Source organism: Osmerus mordax, chromosome 18, assembly GCF_038355195.1.
Source record: "Osmerus mordax isolate fOsmMor3 chromosome 18, fOsmMor3.pri, whole genome shotgun sequence".
NCBI lineage: Eukaryota > Metazoa > Chordata > Actinopteri > Osmeriformes > Osmeridae > Osmerus > Osmerus mordax.
This window is the reverse complement of record NC_090067.1, coordinates 3,093,270-3,112,849: the sequence shown is the minus strand read 5'-3', so window position 1 is coordinate 3,112,849 and position 19,580 is coordinate 3,093,270. Positions and strand designations below refer to the sequence as shown.

The 19,580-nt window shown below is 50.7% G+C and overlaps 2 protein-coding genes across 2 annotated transcripts in view; both read left to right on the top strand.

The window, feature by feature from the left end:
- Nucleotides 1-1,115: 1,115 nt before the first annotated feature.
- On the top strand, nt 1,116-11,603 carry LOC136962459 (regulating synaptic membrane exocytosis protein 2-like). The gene is made up of 6 exons (XM_067256243.1): nt 1,116-1,282; nt 5,616-5,648; nt 6,087-6,176; nt 7,719-7,929; nt 11,270-11,484; nt 11,594-11,603. The coding sequence occupies exons 1-6, from the start codon at nt 1,116-1,118 to the stop codon at nt 11,601-11,603; spliced, it is 726 nt and encodes a 241-aa protein (XP_067112344.1).
- A 743-nt stretch (nt 11,604-12,346) lies between these two features.
- The window catches only part of LOC136962458 (regulating synaptic membrane exocytosis protein 2-like), a 42,373-nt gene continuing 35,139 nt past the window's right edge, over nt 12,347-19,580 (top strand). The window contains exons 1-2 of the mRNA XM_067256242.1: nt 12,347-12,403; nt 15,854-16,676. Coding sequence (XP_067112343.1) covers nt 12,347-12,403; nt 15,854-16,676 — 880 coding nt within the window. The remainder of the gene's footprint in view (nt 12,404-15,853; nt 16,677-19,580) is intronic.

The window sequence follows — 19,580 nt, the reverse complement described above, 5'->3', positions numbered from 1 at the left end:
AAGTCCACCATTCTCAAAATATGGAAAATAATCATAATTCAGGAAATCATATCAGCTCGCAGCGGCCACGTTAACGAAACCTCTCTGCGTTTACCTGCCGCGGCTATCAATGAACCGGCCAGGAGCCCCGCGCGCACTTCCGCTCTACCCCGCCCGCGCGAGGCAGCTGATCTTTGTTGTACGTAATACTATCGCTCCGCCCCTCCGTCCTATGGGGATTTTTTCCTCTCAATGCATCCATTTTTGTGCATTAAAGAAATATCCAAGAACCCCCACAGAACCAGCGCCTGCAGAGACAGCGGAAGCGGGGAAGGCGAGACACCGGGTCTGAAACGGACCATCTATGGGACGAGAAACATCTCTCGGTAGTCAAGGACAACGATGGGTTAGGCGGGATTCATCATGATTGCGAAATAAAAGGCAAGGACCTGTCACAGTCCGCTCGCTCTCTGCATGTTCAGAACCGCTCGCGCCTTGCACGAGAACCGCGGGGCGGATGAGGATGGAACGATGCCCAGTGTGGGAATATGATTCAGCTGACGGAGGTGACCGCGCGCCTCACAGCCAGTGAATAGAAGATTTGAGTGTGTCTGTTGGGTCCATTGGTTTCTGTGAAGGCTGTATGGCGAAACAAGCGAATATAATGGTCATGGCGTTGGGCCAGGGATTCATACCCATAGATAATGTTTATATACAGAACATACCCTATCTGAATAAGACTTCACATTACTGATTATACCGCCTAGTTTGTGACATGGCTATGGTCGTGTTTGCAGCGTGCACGCTAGAGGGGCGTCTGGGAGGTGGCGAGGCGGGATGCAGCATGTGTTTTTGGGGACAACTAATCCAGTACCGGTCCGGTAGATCTGTTGGGCGTCTTGAGCCTTGTAATAACACGGTTCAAGGCGACCAGAGAACCGAATGCTGATACAGATGTCATATATGTTTCCTCAGTCTGCTATGACTGTGTAACATTCCTCTGTTGGGGTCTCATTGATGGTATTAAAGCTCTCTAGCACACAAGGAATCAGGAAATAAGTAGTTAATGTTAACTTTTGACAGGCCGCCCTTCACAGAGACCTTTTTTATTGTCCTTTTAGCAAATCTGTCTGAAGATGTCAGCACCGCTCGGGCCACCGGGCGGGCCTGCCGCTCCGGTAACCGGTCCAGGCGATCCGGACCTACCGGACCTAAGCCATCTAACGGAGGAGGAACGGAAAATCATCCTCTCTGTCATGGATAGACAGAAGAAAGAGGAGGAGAAGGAACAGACCATGCTAAAGTAAGCCATTTACGCTGTCAAGGTGTGTTCGCGTGTGTGTGTGTGTGTGTGTGGAGAAGCGGGAGTGCTGATGGTTAGCCGTGACCGACTGTGCCGCAGCTCAAACTCGCGCACAACGGCAGGATGATAGATCTGGACTTGCGATGTCTCTGCTGTGCTGGTCTCTGCCACCTCAAACGGTCTCAGCTCATTGACAATGATGATTTTTAAAGCCACCCTGGGGATCAGTGAGGGAATGTTATCCCTATCGTCTGTCTGTAACAAGCACGGTCACTGTCCGTGTTGACATTAGGCTTGCGAAGCCCCCACTGTAATCTGAGCCAAACATGGAGGCGCGCGCAGACGTCGCACGGAATGACAGCGCGCGCTCCGCACTCGGTTTTCTTATGCTAATACTTGTACGTCGACGGTAGTTTTAGGAATAGAGATGGGAGATTCTTTTTTTCTCATAGTGGAGGGCTATCCCCTTGTCCTGCTGTCAGTGCGCCGCGGCCTTGCTGGCTAGCCGCCTCTGCCGCTTTGGGTTGGGTTAGCAGCGGGCGCCATCTTCACAGACACCAGCCTATCAGATGGGCTTTTAGTAGAGATTAGCGGCCGTTTAAACGAAACAGTCACAGTCGGAAAGATCAGACTTGAAATGTGACTGATGTCCCCGCATCGTATTTACGTTCATGTTGTCGACGCTCTCCCGGTAGCGTATAGGCTACCAGTCAGTATCGCGTCAGCCCTCTACTTTCAGCACCCAGGAACTGTCCTGTTTCTCGACAGATAGCCGCTGGGGAATTTTTGCAGTAGGCTATACAGGAAAACTACCGTGTCACGACCAAGCCTGACTTGCGGGCAGCGTGATAAAACTATTAAACGTTTTGGCCAGTAACTGTACCTTCAGGTGTGTGGGCTAGTGAAATACGCTGCATTCTATACACCCGCCAGCGGCTTGAAAGCGAGGGCTGGAAACATAGATATTTACATGGTTCGCTGTTATAGCTGAGTGAAACGTCCTTCAGAGCTGCAGAATTTAGTATTAACCGAGTTATATTTATAGTTATAGCCTACATCAAAGATATAGCATTTTGCCGAAGGCAAGACTTGCTTTTTAAATAGGTTGTAGACTTGCTAGTCATTTGATAGTAAGATGAATACGTATTGTAACAATGTACAGACATGTCAGTCTCCCAAAAGACATGATTGCCAAAGGTGATGAGGATTTGGTAGTGAACTCAGAAACATTGACTCCATAAACCTGTGTCTCATGCACACATGGAGATGCCCGCCCGCCCGCCCACACACACAAACACACAAACAGACTCACTTACATGCACATACATAAACTCACACAAAGAAACACTCACATACACGCACTCATAAACACACACACACACACACACACACACACACACACACACACACACAAATGTACATGAGGACACACCCACACACAGATACTAATTTCTGTCTTCTTCAGAGAGCAAACCCTTCTGAGACCACTCTGCTTTCACATGCAGTTCTCCCTCCACCCTGAAGGTGACACTGTCTGTCTGTCTTGGGAAAGAGCCTGTCTGTCTGTCTGGGGAGAGAACCTGTCAGTCTGGGAAAAGAGCCTAACTATCTGGGGAAAGAACCTGTCAGTCGGTCTGGGCAGAGAACCTGTCTGTCTGTCAATGTGGGGAGAGAGCCTGTATAGAGGAGGGAGAAGAGGAGAATAAATTACAGGGAGGAAAGAGGAGGAGAAAAAGATGAAGAGAGTAAAGAGATGGAGAAGAGAGAGGAGGAATGAGAAAAGACAGGATTAGGGGAGGAGAGAGGACTGGAATGGTGGACCAGGGTTAGGGGTCAGAGGTCAGGGGTCTGTGTTAGACTGTGTCCCTCTGCCCTCAGCAGTGGCCCTAGCACCCTTCCATCCAGGAAGCAGACAGCCTGGTCCTCTACCAGCCCCTGGGGAGAGGTGATCCTCACACACAACTGTTTATACAACCTGGTAACATAGCGCCTCCCCTCCCCTTTCCTCTCCTCTCCTCTTGAACTAGCAGGACCCACCTCCCCAAACGCTTACACATTCTCTAACAGACACATAGTGTGCACGCACACACATTAAAACACACGCAAACACACCTTTGGTCTCCTGAGCTTAGTTATTCCCCAGATCCAATTAGAGCAACAGCCTAGGAGGGCTAACAGGCTAACAGAGGGCTTATTAGACCCCCTGCTCACCAGTACACACACACACACACACACTCACTCACTCACACACATACACACCCACACAGACAGGCACACACACACACACACACACACACCTACACACAGCAACACACACTCACACACACTCATTGTCTCTCTTTCTCTCCCACACACAGCCACTCACACACACTGTCTCACTGTTGCTCTCTCTGTGTGTGGGGGCTAAGAGGGAGTGTCTGACTCCAGTGAAATCAGCAGCAGTGAGAGAACGTTTGAGGCTGGGGTAGAGCAGGGTAGGACCAGACCAGACCTTACATCGTAGCAGAGGTGTGTCACATGACAGGAGTGGGTCACATGACAGAGGGACAGGGCTCTGTGGGTTTCCATTGCCACTGTATGTGTGTGTGTGTGTGGATATTTGTGTGTGTGTGTGTTTTTTGTACTGCAGGGGGTCTACGCATAGCAGTACGATAATGAAAAAAATTGGATTGCAGTGTTTTTAGAGATGGACTTGGTAACACTATCATCATGGACCTCATCCTCAGCAGACAGTCCCTGGGCGATCCCATACACCTGCCCAGGGCCTCAAACTCAGCAGACAGTCTCTGGATGATCCAATACACCTGCCCAGGGCCTCAAACTCAGCAGAAAGTCCCTGGACGATCCCATACACCTGCCCAGGGCCTCAAACTCAGCAGACAGTCTCTGGATGATCCTATACACCTGCCCTGGGCCTCAAACTCAGCAGACAGTCCCTGGGCGATCCCATACACCTGCCCAGGGCCTCAAACTCAGCAGAAAGTCCCTGGACGATCCCATACACCTGCCCAGGGCCTCAAACTCAGCAGACAGTCCCTGGGCGATCCCATACACCTGCCCATGGCCTCAAACTCAGCAGAAAGTCCCTGGACGATCCCATATACCTGCCCAGGGCCTCAAACTCAGCAGACAGTCTCTGGATGATCCCATACACCTGCCCAGGGCCTCAAACTCAGCAGACAGTCCCTGGACGATCCCACACACCTGCCCAGGGCCTCGACCCCTCCCAAAATACCCATAGTGTTTATATGAATAATAACAACATTGTTTATTTGGCAGATGCTTTATCCAAAGCAACACACGAGGGGGATTTGAACCTTTGATCTCTTTATCTGATGGCAAATGCTCTACCACTGAGCTCCACCCATCCCAGCTCTGAGTACAGACAGGAGACTGACTTCTAGATGGTTCTGTGATGGTCTTGTCAGTAGAACACTTAGAGTACCTTTTATGCAAGAACCCTTTGTGATCCCTGCCATGATCCTGGACAGAACATTGTAAGGTATTCTGGACAGAAGGTTCTAGATGGACTGATGGCAGGTTTTCCAATAAGAGCCCATGTAACAGGATTGCCGTTCATCCCATTTACATTCTATTAATTTTGCAGATGCTTTTATCCAAAGCGGCATATAAATATGGCTTCTAAAAAGTACAGCATAAAATCAAGGATCAGAAATCCATAAAGTTCTAAGAGTAGTTCAATGGTCAAGTCTACATTACCTAGACACAGTGCAAAGTAACCACATCTCAGCAACCAGACACAGTGCAAAGTAACCACATCTCAGCAACCAGACACAGTGCAAAGTAACCACATCTCAGCTACCAGGCACAGTGCAAAGTAACCACAACTCAGCTACCAGGCACAGTGCAAAGTAACCACATCTCAGCTACCAGGCACAGTGTAATAATAACAACTTCTTCTGTGGTCCAGAAGAGACAGCAAGGCCTTGTCACACCAGAGCAACACCACTTCCATTTCATTCACCATCGCTATTATTATATCCTTATTATTTGATCCTTCGTCTTCCCTCTCTCCCTCTTTCTCGTTCTCTCTTTCTCTACATCTCTTTCCATCTCTCTATCTCTCTCTCTCTGTGTGTCATACATACCTCATTATTATTTCCTTCACTTAAATATGATTTGTTGTTGTTTTCTAACTGTGTCTTTTGTCATTTTAAGTCTGACAGTAATATGTTTTGTGTCTTGTATCACTTTCTTGTCTTTCTCTACAAGTTCTTTATGTCATCATTCTGTTGTTTTGATGTCCTATAGTTTGTTGCTGCTGTTGCCCTGTGTGTCTGTGTGCTGAGCTGTGTGTGCCATGTCTTTATAGGGAACCTGAGGAACCAAAGCCACAATCCTCTCAGTAAGTACTCAATCTCCCAGAGTGCACTTGGCTTCGATTCCCCTTCCTATAGCTCTGACATTCCTGTGGCCCTGTGTCCTCTGTGCACTGAAGTGTTTCCCACCTTGCTGTCGTCCCCACGGCCCCCTGGCTAACTTCTGACCCTCTTCACCACCGCCTTCGTTGTTGTGGCTAGCTTTAGCTTTAGCTTCACCTCCTTCCCTGTGCAAAGTAGCATAATAGCAATGTTCTCTACTGATGGCCCCCTCACCCAGACACACACACTTACACATACAAATACTCACACACCTATACAGGTACACTGACACACACGCACATTTACGCTCACACATTTACACATACAAATACATACACATACATACATTAGTACTGGACATATACACACACGCACACATTCTCAGTGCTGCCAGCTTCACCCCGCTGTGCTTGTTTGAACAGGTGGAATCCCTTTAGTGGGATCACTGAGCTGGTAACTAACGTTCTCCAGCCCCAGCTGTCAAGGTCCCCCACCGAGGACCCTGCCAAGACGTGAGTATACTACCCCAGCTAGCTCCCCGAGCTAACGTTAACTCTGCACAGCTAGCTCCCCGAGCTAACGTTAACTCCCGAGCTAATGCTATCTTCCTGACTTAAAGCTAACTTCCTAAGCTAACATTAACTTTCCACAGCTAGTTGCCCAAAATAACCCTAGCTTCCTAAGCTAATGCTAACTTTCCACTGCTATCTCCCCAAACTAACTCCCCACATCTAGCTCTCTGAGCTAACACCTGCTCCTAGCACTGCATAAGTCTAGCCTTTACATCCATAGGCTAGCACAGCACAACTAGCATTAACTCTCTGACCTAAAGCCTACCATGCCTACACATCTGCAGGCTAATGTAACACAGCACAGCTAGTGTTAGCTTCTTGGGCCTTAGCACTGCAGGCTAACACAGCACAGCTTCCACACACTTTAAGTGGATGCTGACTCAGTGTTTGACAGTAGAGAGGCTGAGCTCTGCAGAGCAGTCTACGCTGACTGATGATCATGGCGATGAATGATGATGATGATGATGATACTAAAAGATGAGTCGGCTACATCTTTACACTCCCCGTTCCTCGTCTTGGCGAGAAAGAAACGAGTCTGACCCCCTCCCCCCCCCCCCACCACCCCAAGTTCCTGTCCTTAAGTGTTTCCTGTCGTTCTTCTGCGCTGATACAGACATGTTTCAAAGCTGAGGTGTAGGATGGGTAAAGACCCTCTACCTGACCCCTACCTGACCCCTACATCACATGTCACACATCAGCCACACTCGCCTCAGACACCTGCTGACGGTGCAGGAGAGGAGGATGAAGGAGGATAGGAGGAAAGATGGGAATGGAAAGAGAAGGAGAGCAGAAGAGAGGTGTTGAGCGTGACAGTGAGGAGAGGATGATGTAGGAGGAGAGAGAACAGAAACTTGAGGAGTAGAGAAGAGAGTGATAGTGAGGATGAGGAGCAGGGCAGGGTAGGGCTGGAGGAGGACAGAAAGCCTCTTAGATTAGTTGGATTATTCATTGTGATTATGATGAAGGGATGATTGCCTGGGAGGCCTCGTCAAGGATGGTGACCCTGCTGACGCTGCCCTGACTGAGGGCCAGGTAGGGGGGACGGCTCAATCCGACAAGGGGCCTGTCTGGTTGGTCCTAGACCAGGAGCAATACATGAGGAATGACACACCAAGGATCCTTTGAGTATTTCGCAAAAGTAAATTGCTCATGGACAGACTTGTGGGCCAGCTTTGGCTACATTTGGCCACTAAGTGGATTCATGTCTACGTAGTTCGCTGTTATCATGTATAATTTCACAAGATTAAAGATTTTTTTAATAAATTGTGTTATAATGTGGCTTTACAATCGCATATTCTGTTGGTTGTAAGTCTGAGTCTTGCCTCAATATCCTCCTATCTTCTCTCCTCACTTCTCATTGGACTAGACAGTTTGAGGTTTCACCCCTCAGAGCATCTTGTCCATTGAGAAGAGACAGAGAAATCCAGGAAACATCTGAAAAACCTTGAGCTAATTTCATCCTTTTACTTCCTCCCCAAACAGGAAGTTACATCAGCAGTTTGAGATGTACAAGGACCAGGTGAAGAAGATCGGGGATGAGGCCCCGCCCACCCCGGGGCCGAAGGGGGACTCTCCTATCTGTGGAATCTGCCACAAGACCAAGTTTGCCAACGGATGCGGTCAAGTCTGTTCTTATTGCCAAACCAAGTTCTGCGCGCGGTGCGGGGGGCGGGTGTCCCTGCGGTCCAATAAGGTGAGTCCTGCTGCGGCTTCTAGCCAATCACAGCAGTGCACGAGTTAGGTTCCAGAGAAGGTCTGAGGGATAGCTTCTCTTGGGCCGTGTTTCAGCACTCCTGCCATGCTTCCTTCCTGACTCCCATCCTTCCTGTCTTAAAGCTACGGGTCACTTGAGGTGCATTATGGGTTGGAACATCTTGTTCCACTAGAGTGAAGTGTATGCGTGTATGTGTGTGAGTGTATGAGTAATAGAAAAACGTATTTTGCCATAATTTGAAATAATTTGATATTCAGAATCCACATCTTTGTAGGTCACTCAGAGAGGAAATGGAGCAGGGGTTGACACATAGGTGAGGGCTCACCCCTGTTGTCCTATAAGTGAATGCAGGAAGAATGTATGACGTTGATGACAGCCTCTCCTCTCAAGTGTTTGATTGAGATCTAATGGTAGCAGTTTAACCTTTTAAGTTTGTTGTTTGGAGAGAGAGTCCTGACCAACATACATTGATATACAGAGAGAGAGAGAGAGAGAGAGAGAGAGAGAGAGAGAGAGAGAGAGAGAGAGGGAGGGAGGGAGAGAGAGAGAGAGAGGAAGAGATAGACAGAGAGAGAGAGAGCAGGAGACTAAAATAGAGCGATCCCAGGGTGCACCTTACTGTGAGTGTCAGTTCGTGAATGGGACGAGTGGAGCTCGAGCTGGGTCAGTTGTCTACAGGCCGCGGTCTCAGGTGTCTTATGCATAGCGGCCCTTATGCTTGCTCCCGGTGTAGATAGACACCGTGCCCCACCGATACGGGATTGGGTTGCCGCGCGCGGACCTCGTTGACCAGATTCTCTTTCAGGTTCGGGCAAGTGACGTCAACAAGCACGAGTCATTCCCACATACACGGAAATTGCGCATGCTCTATAACCGTTGTTAGACAGCAGCCATTGTTATTTTCAGTTGACTACGGCCCTTGATATATTTATGAAAGTGGACAGTTTTATTGTGTTAGCCCTGTTGTAAAACATCAACTTTGGTACTGGGTTTCGCTAACCCTGACGCGGGGCGTCGTTTCTGGCAGCCGGTGTGGAGCCTGCTGGAAGGCAGTTGGCGCGGAGCTGTCCGTGGTTCTGAACAGTACGCTCATGCTCAACGTTCACTTTTCATAATCGACTGATCGTTATTTCAGTTTCTTCTGCGCCGAAATGACGTTTCACGGCATCACCATGGGTATGATCATCCTATATTGATTATTTTACATAGACGTTTCACATGGAGATGTTAGCTAACAGTTCTTTTTTTCTCTTCGTTGTGAGAGCTGATCTTTTAGGATCCTTAGTACGCACGAGAAGTGAGCGCAACATCATATCTTGACAGCTAGTTATCTACAGTGTGTGTTGCACCAGAAATAGTGACTGCAGCTTAACAAACCATTCTTCCCCTCCTTTCAGTTCAGCGAATGTAGTAAAATCCCAATTTTATGGGTTTAGCTTGATTAAAAGTGAGCCATGCTAAATGTACTAGACGCAGAAACTGTTTAGAAAGCTATTATTCTATGTCTTTCTTAACCGGTCTTTGTGTGTGTGTGTTTGTGTTGGGGCCACTGCTGAGGTCAGCTGTAAGCTGCAGTATCTTCTGGCCAGCACAGCTGTATGTGTGTGTGTGTGTGTGTGTATTCATTGTCTCGGGCTCCACACACAACAAAACATAACATATAAAAACAAGACATAACACATGTAAAAAGTATCATTCAAAATGTGTTCAAGACAAGTAGTGAAGTAAAAAAAACAAATCAAACGTCACATCATCAAAATGCATTCCATCACAGTTGTTCAGCTTCAGGTTAATCAATGCTGGGGCAATCCTTAACATATTTTTGTATCGGTCTCTCACGTCATTTATTTGGTATAGTACAGACAGTTTACTTCAACAGATATTCCTCAAGAAGCTCATTAGCTTTCATGCCAACCTCTCCTCTATTCTGAGCCATGAGAGACGGGCTCACTTTCTCTACATTTACATGTAATCATTTAGCAGACGCTCTTATCCAGAGCGACTTACAGTAAGTACAGGGACATTCCCCCGAGGCAAGTAGGGTGAAGTGCCTTGCCCAAGGACACAACGTCATTTGACACGGCCGGGAATCGAACTAGCGACCTTCTGATTACTAGCCCGATTCTCTAACCGCTCAGCCACTGACTCCCTACTTCTCTCACACCTAACAGACAGGGCAGAGCGAGCCTCGCTGCTTTATCTGTAGTTATTTGGAGCTTAGACAGATCTGTTTTGGCTGCACCCGACCAGACTGCTGAGCAGTAATCAAAGTGAGATCAAACTAGTGCCTGTATCACTCGCACTGGAGGCAGGGCTGAGAAAAGAGAAACCTCATCCAAATGCATAATGTCTCCTTGACCTATTTCCTTAACAATATTTTCGAATTGTTTTTCCTGTGACAGCTGCCCGTCAAGTGTGTCACAAAGCAAATTTGCCTCCATGTCCGTGCCTTTGAGTCATAGGCCCAGATGATTATCGTGATTAGTGGTCCTAAACATAATGCACATATGGAGGAACATGTTCAGCGTGTGTGTAAAGTGGATGTGTGCATGTGTGTGGAGAATATGTGTGTGGAAAGAGAACGTGTGCGTGAAGTGAATATGTAGGCCTACGTATAGGAGGGAGAAGGGGAGATGGAGAAAAAGAGAGACAAAGAAAGAGAGAATGTGTGTGTGTGTGTGAGAGAGAGACATAGAGAGAGAGAGACATAGAGAGAGAGAGAGACATAGAGAGAGAGAGACAGAGAGAGACATATAGAGAGAGAGACATAGAAAGAGAGAAAGAGAGAGAGGCCCAGCACAGCTCTCCCCCTTCTGTTTATCTTTGTAACTCCCGTGAACACAGCTGACTCAGCAGCCCCTGTCTGGGATTTACACTCTCCATCTCCTTCCAGGTTGTGTGTGTCGATGTGTAGTATGTGTGCGTGTGTATGTTTGTGTATGTGTGCGTGTAGGAAGGTTAAACTGTCTTTCATCCTCTTGTCCCCATTCCAGGTAGTATGTGTAAACTAGTTTGTGTGTCTGTGTGTGTCGAAGCTTGTGTGAGTGCGTGTGAGTGTACATGTAGGGAACGGGTAATTATTATGTTAGCATCGGGAACAGAACATTTTGGATATTAGTATAGGGACTATAGATAAATAATAATAATATATTTGCATTGCGACTAAGGGATAGTTAGGGTTAGCATGTTAATAGGCTTCATGATGCTAATGGTTAATGGCCCCCGAATTAGCATGCTAGCACACGGTCTGAGAGTTAGGGCTAGCATATTAGGATGCTACAGAACACTAACAGGGTTGCCCCCCCCCCTCCCCCTGCAGGTCATGTGGGTGTGCAACGTCTGTCGGAAGAAGCAGGAGATCCTGACCAAGTCGGGGGCGTGGTTCTACGGCTCAGCCCCGCGACTGGGCGGTGCTGAGGGCCCACCGGGGGTCTCCCCAGCCAGGCTGCAGGGGCCGGGGGGGGGCACAGGCTCCCCACTCAGGAACGGAGCCGCCCTGAGGAACTCTGGGACACCGGACGGCACCGCCGACAGGTACCCTCTGTCTGTGTTCTCTTTCGGTTTTGTGGGTTTCTGTTTGGGTTCTATAAAGGTTCTGTGAGGTTTGTTATAAGTCCTGTTCAGGTTGTCTGTGGTCTATTAGGGCTCTATGAGGTTTGTTTTAGGTTCTGCTTAGGTTCTGTGGGTTTCTGTCTGGGTCCTATTAGGGGTCAGTGAGGTTTTATCTTTTCTGCCATCTGTATTGGTTCTATGGGGATCTCAATGGGTTCTGTTTAGGTTCTGTGTTGTCCAGGCCTTGGTACTGCAGTGGCTCTCTTGTGAATACTGAAGGTATTGACTTGTTATTCTTATTTGGGTGTGGATATAACTGGGGTCAGATGACTGAGCGGTTAGGGAATCGGGCTACCAATCAGAGGGTTGCCGGTTCGATTCCTGGCCGTGCCCAAGGACGTGTCCTTGGGCAAGGCACTTCACCCTACTTGCCTCGGGGGAATGTCCCTGTACTTACTGTAAGTCACTCTGGATAAGAGCGTCTGCTAAATGACTAAATGTAAATAACTGGAATGAGTGACAACCTGGCCATGGTGTTTTACAGCCAGGGATAAGCAGGGAGAGACACACAAATACGTATTCCTAGCACCTTCGCCTTTCTGCCCCTAGTGGGCGCTCCCCTCCCAACCAGGACCCAGGGCATGTGGTGCCAGCCAGCCAGGTAATCCTCCAGGCCAGGTTAGGGCTATGTCCTCCCTCTCCTCCCTCAGACGGGAGAGCTGCTGCTGGGGGAGATCACAGCCTCCTGTCTGGGTAGAAGCAGCCCTGGCCTGTGAGGTTTGGTCTGGATTATGTTTAGGTGCTGTTTTCGTTCTTTTTAGGTTTGATGGGGTTCTGTGAGGTTATGTCTCTGGCCTCCTTCATGATGTTCTCCCCCCAGGGCTGGAGGCACTATACAGAGGTTAACTACACTGTGTTTGGGTTAGGGCTAGACAAGCAGATAGACAGGCAGACAGACAGACAGACAGGCCGGTGTTGCTGTGTGCAGACAGACAGGCCGGTGACAGGCAGACAGACCGACAGAAAGACAAGCAGCAAGCAGACAGACCGGTGACAGACAGACAGTCATTCAGACAATCTGGCAGACAGGCAGGCAGACAGACAGACTGGTGGATGAGCAGATAGGCAGATAGACAGACAGACAGACAAGCAAGCAAGCAAGCAAGCAAGGGGGTGGATAGACAGTCAGACAGGCAGTCAATCAGACAGGCAGGCAGGCAGACGGGCAGGTGGACATACAGACATGCAGACAGACAGACAGGCGTGCTGGTGGACAGACAGACAGACAGTGGCACACAGAGTGGCAGGCTCCTGTCTGTAATCACCTAAGCATCCTAATCCTCCTTGCAGGCTAAAGTCTCGCTTGACCTCCAGCTATATACAGCCTGCGATAACAGCATTAAACACTAACGCCACCGCTCCCCCCCCCTCCTCCTTTCTCCTCACCTCTCCCCTCCCCCTCCTCCCTCCTGCCTTCCCACAAGTCTCTGCTGCCGTGCTCGGCCCCGGGGAGGAGCGTGAGCGTGCTAGGCGATGTCGTTTCCTGCGTAGGAGGGGAGAGGGAGGGAGCGAGGGATAGACAGAGGAAGGAAGGGCGAGGGAGGAGGGGGAGGAGGGTTCGTCACAGACACACTGCCTCTGCTGCTGGCCGAGAGAGAAACGAGAGGGAGAGAGGGAGCGAGAAGGAGGGAGGGAGTGAGAAGGAGGGAAGGAGTGTGTATAAGAAATAGAGAGCGATAGAGAGGGAGTGAGAGCGAAGGAGTGCTTCTTGGAGTGTGTGAGAGGAACAGAGAGGGAGCGGGTGTAGGATACATCTGTGTGCTGGAGTGTGTGTGTGTGCGAGAGCGAAACACAGAGAGAGAGACTGTGCGTGTGTGGGGGGGGGGGAGAGAGCCACGCAGCGAGGCAGACTCTTTCGGTCGGTGGGCTTGTTCCTCTCGGAGCTCATGTGCCTTCCCAGAGGGCCGTGCAGCGTGGTGCGGTCTGCGGGGGCCTGATGCATCACCACCTCCGCCTCGCCGCCATCGATGGGCAGCGACTCATAGACAGGTACCCGTACCGGAGGAGGAGAGGGAGGGAGGGAGGGAGGGAGGAGGATGAGGGGGTGAGAAGAGAGAGGAGGAGAAACAGAGAACAGAGGAGGGAGGGAGGGAGGAGGAGGAGGAGGAGGGGGTGAGAAGAGAGAGGAGGAGAAAGGGAGAACAGAGGAGGGAGGAGAGGGAGGGAGGGAGGGAGGGAGGAGGAGGAAGCAGAGGGATGCAGAGAAGAAATAGGGTACGTTATAGTGTTGGCATAGAACCAAAGACATTATTACGGAGTGGGAGCTTGTGGTGTTCCTGTAAGTGTTAGCGAGTTAATGTGTGTGTTAACATGTTCCTGTGTATCTGAGCGTGTTCCTCTGTGTGTTAGCATGCTGCTCTGTGTGTCAGTGTGCTCCTGTGTTTCTTGGTGTGTTGCTGTGTGTTAGCATGTTCTTCTGTGTGTTGACGTGTTTCTATGTGTCTAAACGTGTTGGTCTGAGAGAGCAGAGGACAGGGGAGGACAAGAGAGGACAGGACAGGAGAGATATCCTATATTTTTGTCTAGTCTGAATGTGGAGGATGAATGAGGTGGTTGGTTGTGGGTCGGGTGTACAGGCTTGGCTGGTGGAAGAGGATACAGGCTGGTGATAGAGGGGTACAGGCTGGTGGTAGAGGGTACAGGCTGGTGGTAGAGGGTACAGGCTGGTGGTAGAGAGGTACAGGCTGGTGGTAGAGGGTACAGGCTGGTGGTAGAGGGTACAGGCTGGTGGTAGAGGGGTACAGGCTGGTGGTAGAGGGTACAGGCTGGTGGTAGAGGGTACAGGCTGGTGGTAGAGAGGTACAGGCTGGTGGTAGAGGGTACAGGCTGGTGGTAGAGGGTACAGGCTGGTGGTAGAGGGGTACAGGCTGGTGGTAGAGGGTACAGGCTGGTGGTAGAGGGTACAGGCTGGTGGTAGAGGGGTACAGGCTGGTGGTAGAGAGGTACAGGCTGGTGGTAGAGGAGACAGGCTAGGCAGGTGTTGTGTGATATATGGTTTAGTAGATTCTGCTGAGAGTAGAAGATTCAGGGTCCACTGCTTCCTGTGTGAGAGGGAAAGTGAGGAAGGGAGGCGGGGGGAGAAGGAGAAAAATAGGGACAGAGGGAGAAACAGAACGAGGGAGAGAGAGGGATAAAATAAGAGGGAGAGAGAACAGGAGGAAGTGGTGGAGAGGGAAAGAGAAAGAGGGAGAGTGAGAGGGGGGGAGAAAGAGAGAGAGAGGAAGAGAAAGCGGTAGAGGAGGAGAAGTGAAGAGGAAGAGAGAGTGGGACAGGAGAAGAGAGAAAAGTGGGCGAGAGAGAGTATGAGCGAGAGAGAGGAGGAGAGAGTGGGAGAGAGAGAGAGGAAGAGAGAAAGAGAGGGCTAATAAGAGGGAGAGAAAGAGAGAGAGAGAGAGTGAGTGGAGGAGGTGTGTGCGTTGATCCTGGTGTGTATCAGTCCTGCAGGCACAGTGTGTTCTGAGCTGGGCTGACATTTAGCCATACACTGAGCTGGATGGGACATATCTCTCTGTGTGTCTGTGCGTGTATGGTGTGTGTGTGTGTGTGTGTGTATGTTTACGTGTGTGAGGCGCGTGTGTAGGTGTGTACACAGCTACAACCCGTTAAAGCACTGTAGGTTTACTGTACTACAACATAACTTATTTGTGCATTGGCAGGGTTAAGGCTGTGGTGGATATTTGTTCACAGCGAGTTTTGGTAGAGATTTTTCTCTGGTCTGAGAGCTAGCTAATGCTACAGCTCAGCCAGCTAGCCGTTGCTCACCCCCCCCCCCCCCCATCCATACAGCTGGTCATGTGACCATCTGTGTGTGTGTGAATATGTGTTGAGGGGTTGAGGTAAGACAATACCTGTTTCTGTTGAGGGGTTAAGGTAAGACTGCACCTGTCTGTGTGTGTGTGTGTTGGGGGGAAGTAAGAGAGAGAAAGGCAGAGCAGCAGAGGAAGAGAGAGAGTGTGAAGGGGAGAGGAAGGTAACCATTCTGTCTCTAGCCTGGTTTGGTCTACCTGGTGTTAAACTGTCCTTAAGAACCCGAGCCATTTTTGATAAATGGCTTGTCTTTCTTCTTTCTTTCTCTTTCTATCTCTCACACACTCTCTCCCTCCCTCTCTCTCTCTCTCTCTCTCTCTCTCTCTCTCTCTCTCTCTCCCTCTCTCTCTCTCTCCCTCTTTCTCTATTTCTCTCTCTCTTTCTCTCTGTCTCCCTCTCTCACACACACTCCCTCTCTCGGTCTCCCTCGTTCTCCCCCCATGTCTCTCCCCTCCATCAGCAGGGTATGCTTGTGCCCTGATAGGCCCTTGTCTCTGTGATTGACAGGAGGAGGAGCCCATCAGGTTCCAGGGATCCCAGCCACGCCTACAACCAGCGGGACTATGCCCCAGACGACTCTGGGATGCCTGTCTCCCCCGACTATCAACGCGACCCCCGCCACTCCCCCAGGGTTTCCCACGGTTACCGGGAGGCCGGTGGAGGCGGCGGCGGGGGGCGGGCGAGGGCGGGCTACCGGGACGGGCGCGGCCGCTGGCGTTCCCAGGAGCCCCTGGACCAGGAAGTGGATGAGGCGGAGGCGCAGCGTCGGCGCCAGGAGGCGTATCAGAGCCGCTATCGCTCCGACCCCAACCTGGCGCGCTGCCCTGTGAAGCCCCAGCCCTACGAGGAGCAGATGCGCATGCACGCACAGGTGGGCCGGGCGCGCCACGAGCGTCGCCATAGCGACGTGTCACTGGCTTACACCGAGCTGGATCACCTCCAAGGCCACGGCCCCTCCGGGCGCCAGCCCCAGTCGCTGCTGGCCGGTCAGCGGTCGTACTCGGTGGACCGGACCAATCACAGCCCTCCGTCACCTCGCCGGAGCCCTGTGTTGGGGGAGGGGCGTTCTACCCAGAATCCTCAGGGGCAGCAGCATCTGGACCCTAGCTCTGCCCTCCACAGGACTACAGATGGAATGGGGAGGAATGATTCGCTCAGCACCGACCAATCGGGGTTGAGGCCCCACCCCCAGAGGGGGAAGCGCATGGGGAGGCTGCATGTGATTGGCAGCTTCAGCAGCTCGGAGGAGGAGCTCGCCACCACGCCAGAGTACACCAGCTGTGAGGACGCCGAGATGGAGAGTGAGTGTCGGGGGCCGGGTGTGTGTGTGTGTTTGTGTTAGCCTGGTGTGTGTTTGTGTTTGAGTATGTGTGCGTTTGTGTGGTATGGAGAGATGAAGGCCTAGCTCTCATGTTTCATTGTGTGTGTATGTGCGTGTTTGTGTATGTGTGGTATGAAGAGATGAAGGCCTCGCTCTCATGTTACTGTGTGTGTGCGTGTGTGTGTGTGTGTGTGTGTGTGTGTGTGTGTGTGTGTGTGTGTAGGAGACAGAGACAGGCAGAGTGTGTGGGGGACCTTTTGAGGTATTTCTGTTTTCAGTACAGTACGTTGTTGTGTATAGAAGGACGGATGCTTTAACTCAGGCAACAAATCTGCCCCTCATGCTTACCGTTTCTAATAGCAGTCTGTCAAGGCCGTCTGTCTTGTCTGTCTGCCAGTCTGCCTTACTATCTGTCTGTCTGTGCCTGTCTGTGTCTGTCTGTGCCTGTCTGTCTGTCTGTGTCTGTCTGTCTGTGTCTGTCTGTCTGTCTGTGCCTGTCTGTCTGTGTCTGTCTGTGCCTGTCTGTCTGTGTCTGTCTGTGTCTGTCTGTGTCTGTCTGTGTCTGTCTGTGCCTGTCTGTGCCTGTCTGTCTGTGTCTGTCTGTGCCTGTCTGTGCCTGTCTGTCTGTGTCTGTCTGTGTCTGTCTGTGTCTGTCTGTGTCTGTCTGTCTGTCATTGTCGATGTGTGTGAGATCACATGCTGGTTGCCAAGTAACCGGGAGGTGTGTGTGTGCGGCTGTGTGTTGGTGGTGTGTGTTGGTGGTCAGGTGAGGGACATATTTAGATGACGAGATGATGTGTGGTTGCACTGCTATTGTTCTCTCTCTTCCTTTCTCTCTTTTTCTCCTTTCCTTCCACCCTCTATGTCTCTCTCCCCCTCCCTCCCTCTCCTTCCACCCTATGTCTCTCTCCCCCTCCCTCTCTTTCTCTCCCTCTGCCTCTCTATCTTCTCCTGGCTCTGATGTTGTCAGAGCCTTAATTAGCTCAATGTGATAAGCCTCTTACTGCAGTTGTACAGGAGAGGAGAAGACAGCAAGTGACAGAGCATACCTTTCTCTCTCCCTCTCTCTCTGCACTTCCCCTTTCTCTCTCTCTCCCGCTCTCTCTGCCCTTCCCCTTTCTTTGCTCTCTCTCACCTTTTCTCTTTTCCCTCTCTCTCTCCCTTATCTCCTTTTATCTCTCTCTTTCTTGCTCTCCTCTCTAACTGAGTGTCTGGCTGGGTTCAGAGGTGTCGGTTCAGTGTGTGTCTGTCTGTGTATGCATGTGTGTGTGTGTGTGTGTGTGTGTGTGAAAGAGAGAGAGAGAGAGTCTGTGTGTGCTTGTGTGTGTGTGAGAGAGAGAGCCTGTGTGTGGAGACAAACCTCGAGAAGGAGATTCATACACCCACACCTTCATGCACACATACACACACACTTGGGTACACACACACACGGTATGTGTTTGGCTGAGAGAGACTGCTATTAGAGGCTGCTGTTCCAGGCTGTTTTTAGAGGCTGCAGTCAGAGGCTCGTAGAAGGGGCTGGTATGAGAGGCTTGTGCGACTGATCTTTCCGGCTTTACCCAATCAGATGGGTCCCTGTAGACGCGGCAGCCAGCCAATAAGAAAAGCCTCCAGGCGACCTCTGACAGACTTATTTGCTGGTCAGATGTCATTGGGCAAAGGCCATCTCGTCAGAGCTTACAGGACCTGATTGGTCCAGTCTGGCCCTGCTCCCTCCCACCCAGAGGAGACTAGAGAAGCAGTCACACAGAGAGCAGGAGAGGCTGAAGTCATCCACACCTCCACACACCCCAGGACCATGCTCTTCACCAGCCCTGCCAGGACCCTCTGAGCCTGGCCCCGCGCCCCCAGGAGCCTTCCTCCTCACGGCCCCCCCCGGGCCTCGCTCCTGGACGAGTCCTTGGTTCTCTTTCGCACTCTGTTGGATTAGCTGCCGTCTGGATTAGACTGGAGAGGAGCTGCGCTTGAAGATCTGTTCGAGGGGAATCAGACCTCCTCCTCTCTTTCTGGAGGACCTGGACCCCTAGAAACAGGAGGAGCCAGAGGTGGAAGAGCAGGGCGAATAGCAGGAGCAGGAGAAGCAGTAGAAGGGGCCGATGTGTTGGGGATCATGTAGGCTGCAGTGTTAAAGCTGGCTTATAGAGGACAGGTAAGCTTATTACTGCGAGGCATGAACTTCCCTGCACCTCCCTGCTCTGACAGAGGAGGAGTGCCAGCACTCGGACACACACACACCCTCCTGCGCTCTGACCACCCCCCCATGGGGGGCTCCCAGTCCTGTGAGTACCAGGGTGTGTGTGTAGTTAGAGGGGTGTGTGTAGCGAGTTGTGTGTGGGTGTGTTGCAGGGGGTTAGAGGTTTGACGTGGGCTATAGCATCTTATTCTCCAATAAAGGTACCAGCAGTGTGTGTGAGAGAGAGTGTGTATCTGAGGAGTGGGTCTGAAAGGTGTGTGTGTGAAGTGTAGGTTTGATGTGCTATTATCCCGTAGGTATGGAGGTGTGTGTGTAGTGTGAGGTGTGTGTATGTCTGAGGTGTGTGTGTGTGTGTGAAAGGTGTGTGTTTGTGTCTGAGGTGGAGGTTGTAGGTCCTCTTCTCCTGTAAAGGTATAACAGTGTGTGTGTGTGTGTGTGAGAGGTGGAGGTTGTAGTTTATCTTCACCAGTAACACAGTTTTGGCAAGCTGAAGTGGAGTAGTGAGAGAGTGAGTGAAAGAGAGATATGATCTTCTGCTTTCACATGTCACACACACACATACTTCAGACATGCATTGCTGTTCAGGTGTGTAACAGTCTGCTATATAAACCAGAAGGCAAGACTGACATGACGGTTACATTAACTACCATGTAACTGCATAGCAACCCTTGACATTAAGGTTAACAACCACTACAT

Bases quoted from the DNA above. Each gene is read 5' to 3' on its own strand.
- LOC136962459 (XM_067256243.1), top strand. From the start codon at position 1,116: ATGTCAGCACCGCTCGGGCCACCGGGCGGGCCTGCCGCTCCGGTAACC. The intron at 1,283-5,615 runs GTAAGCCATTTA...ATGTCTTTATAG, and splicing joins AAGGAACAGACCATGCTAAA to GGAACCTGAGGAACCAAAGC. The intron at 7,930-11,269 runs GTGAGTCCTGCT...CTCCCCCTGCAG, and splicing joins TGTCCCTGCGGTCCAATAAG to GTCATGTGGGTGTGCAACGT.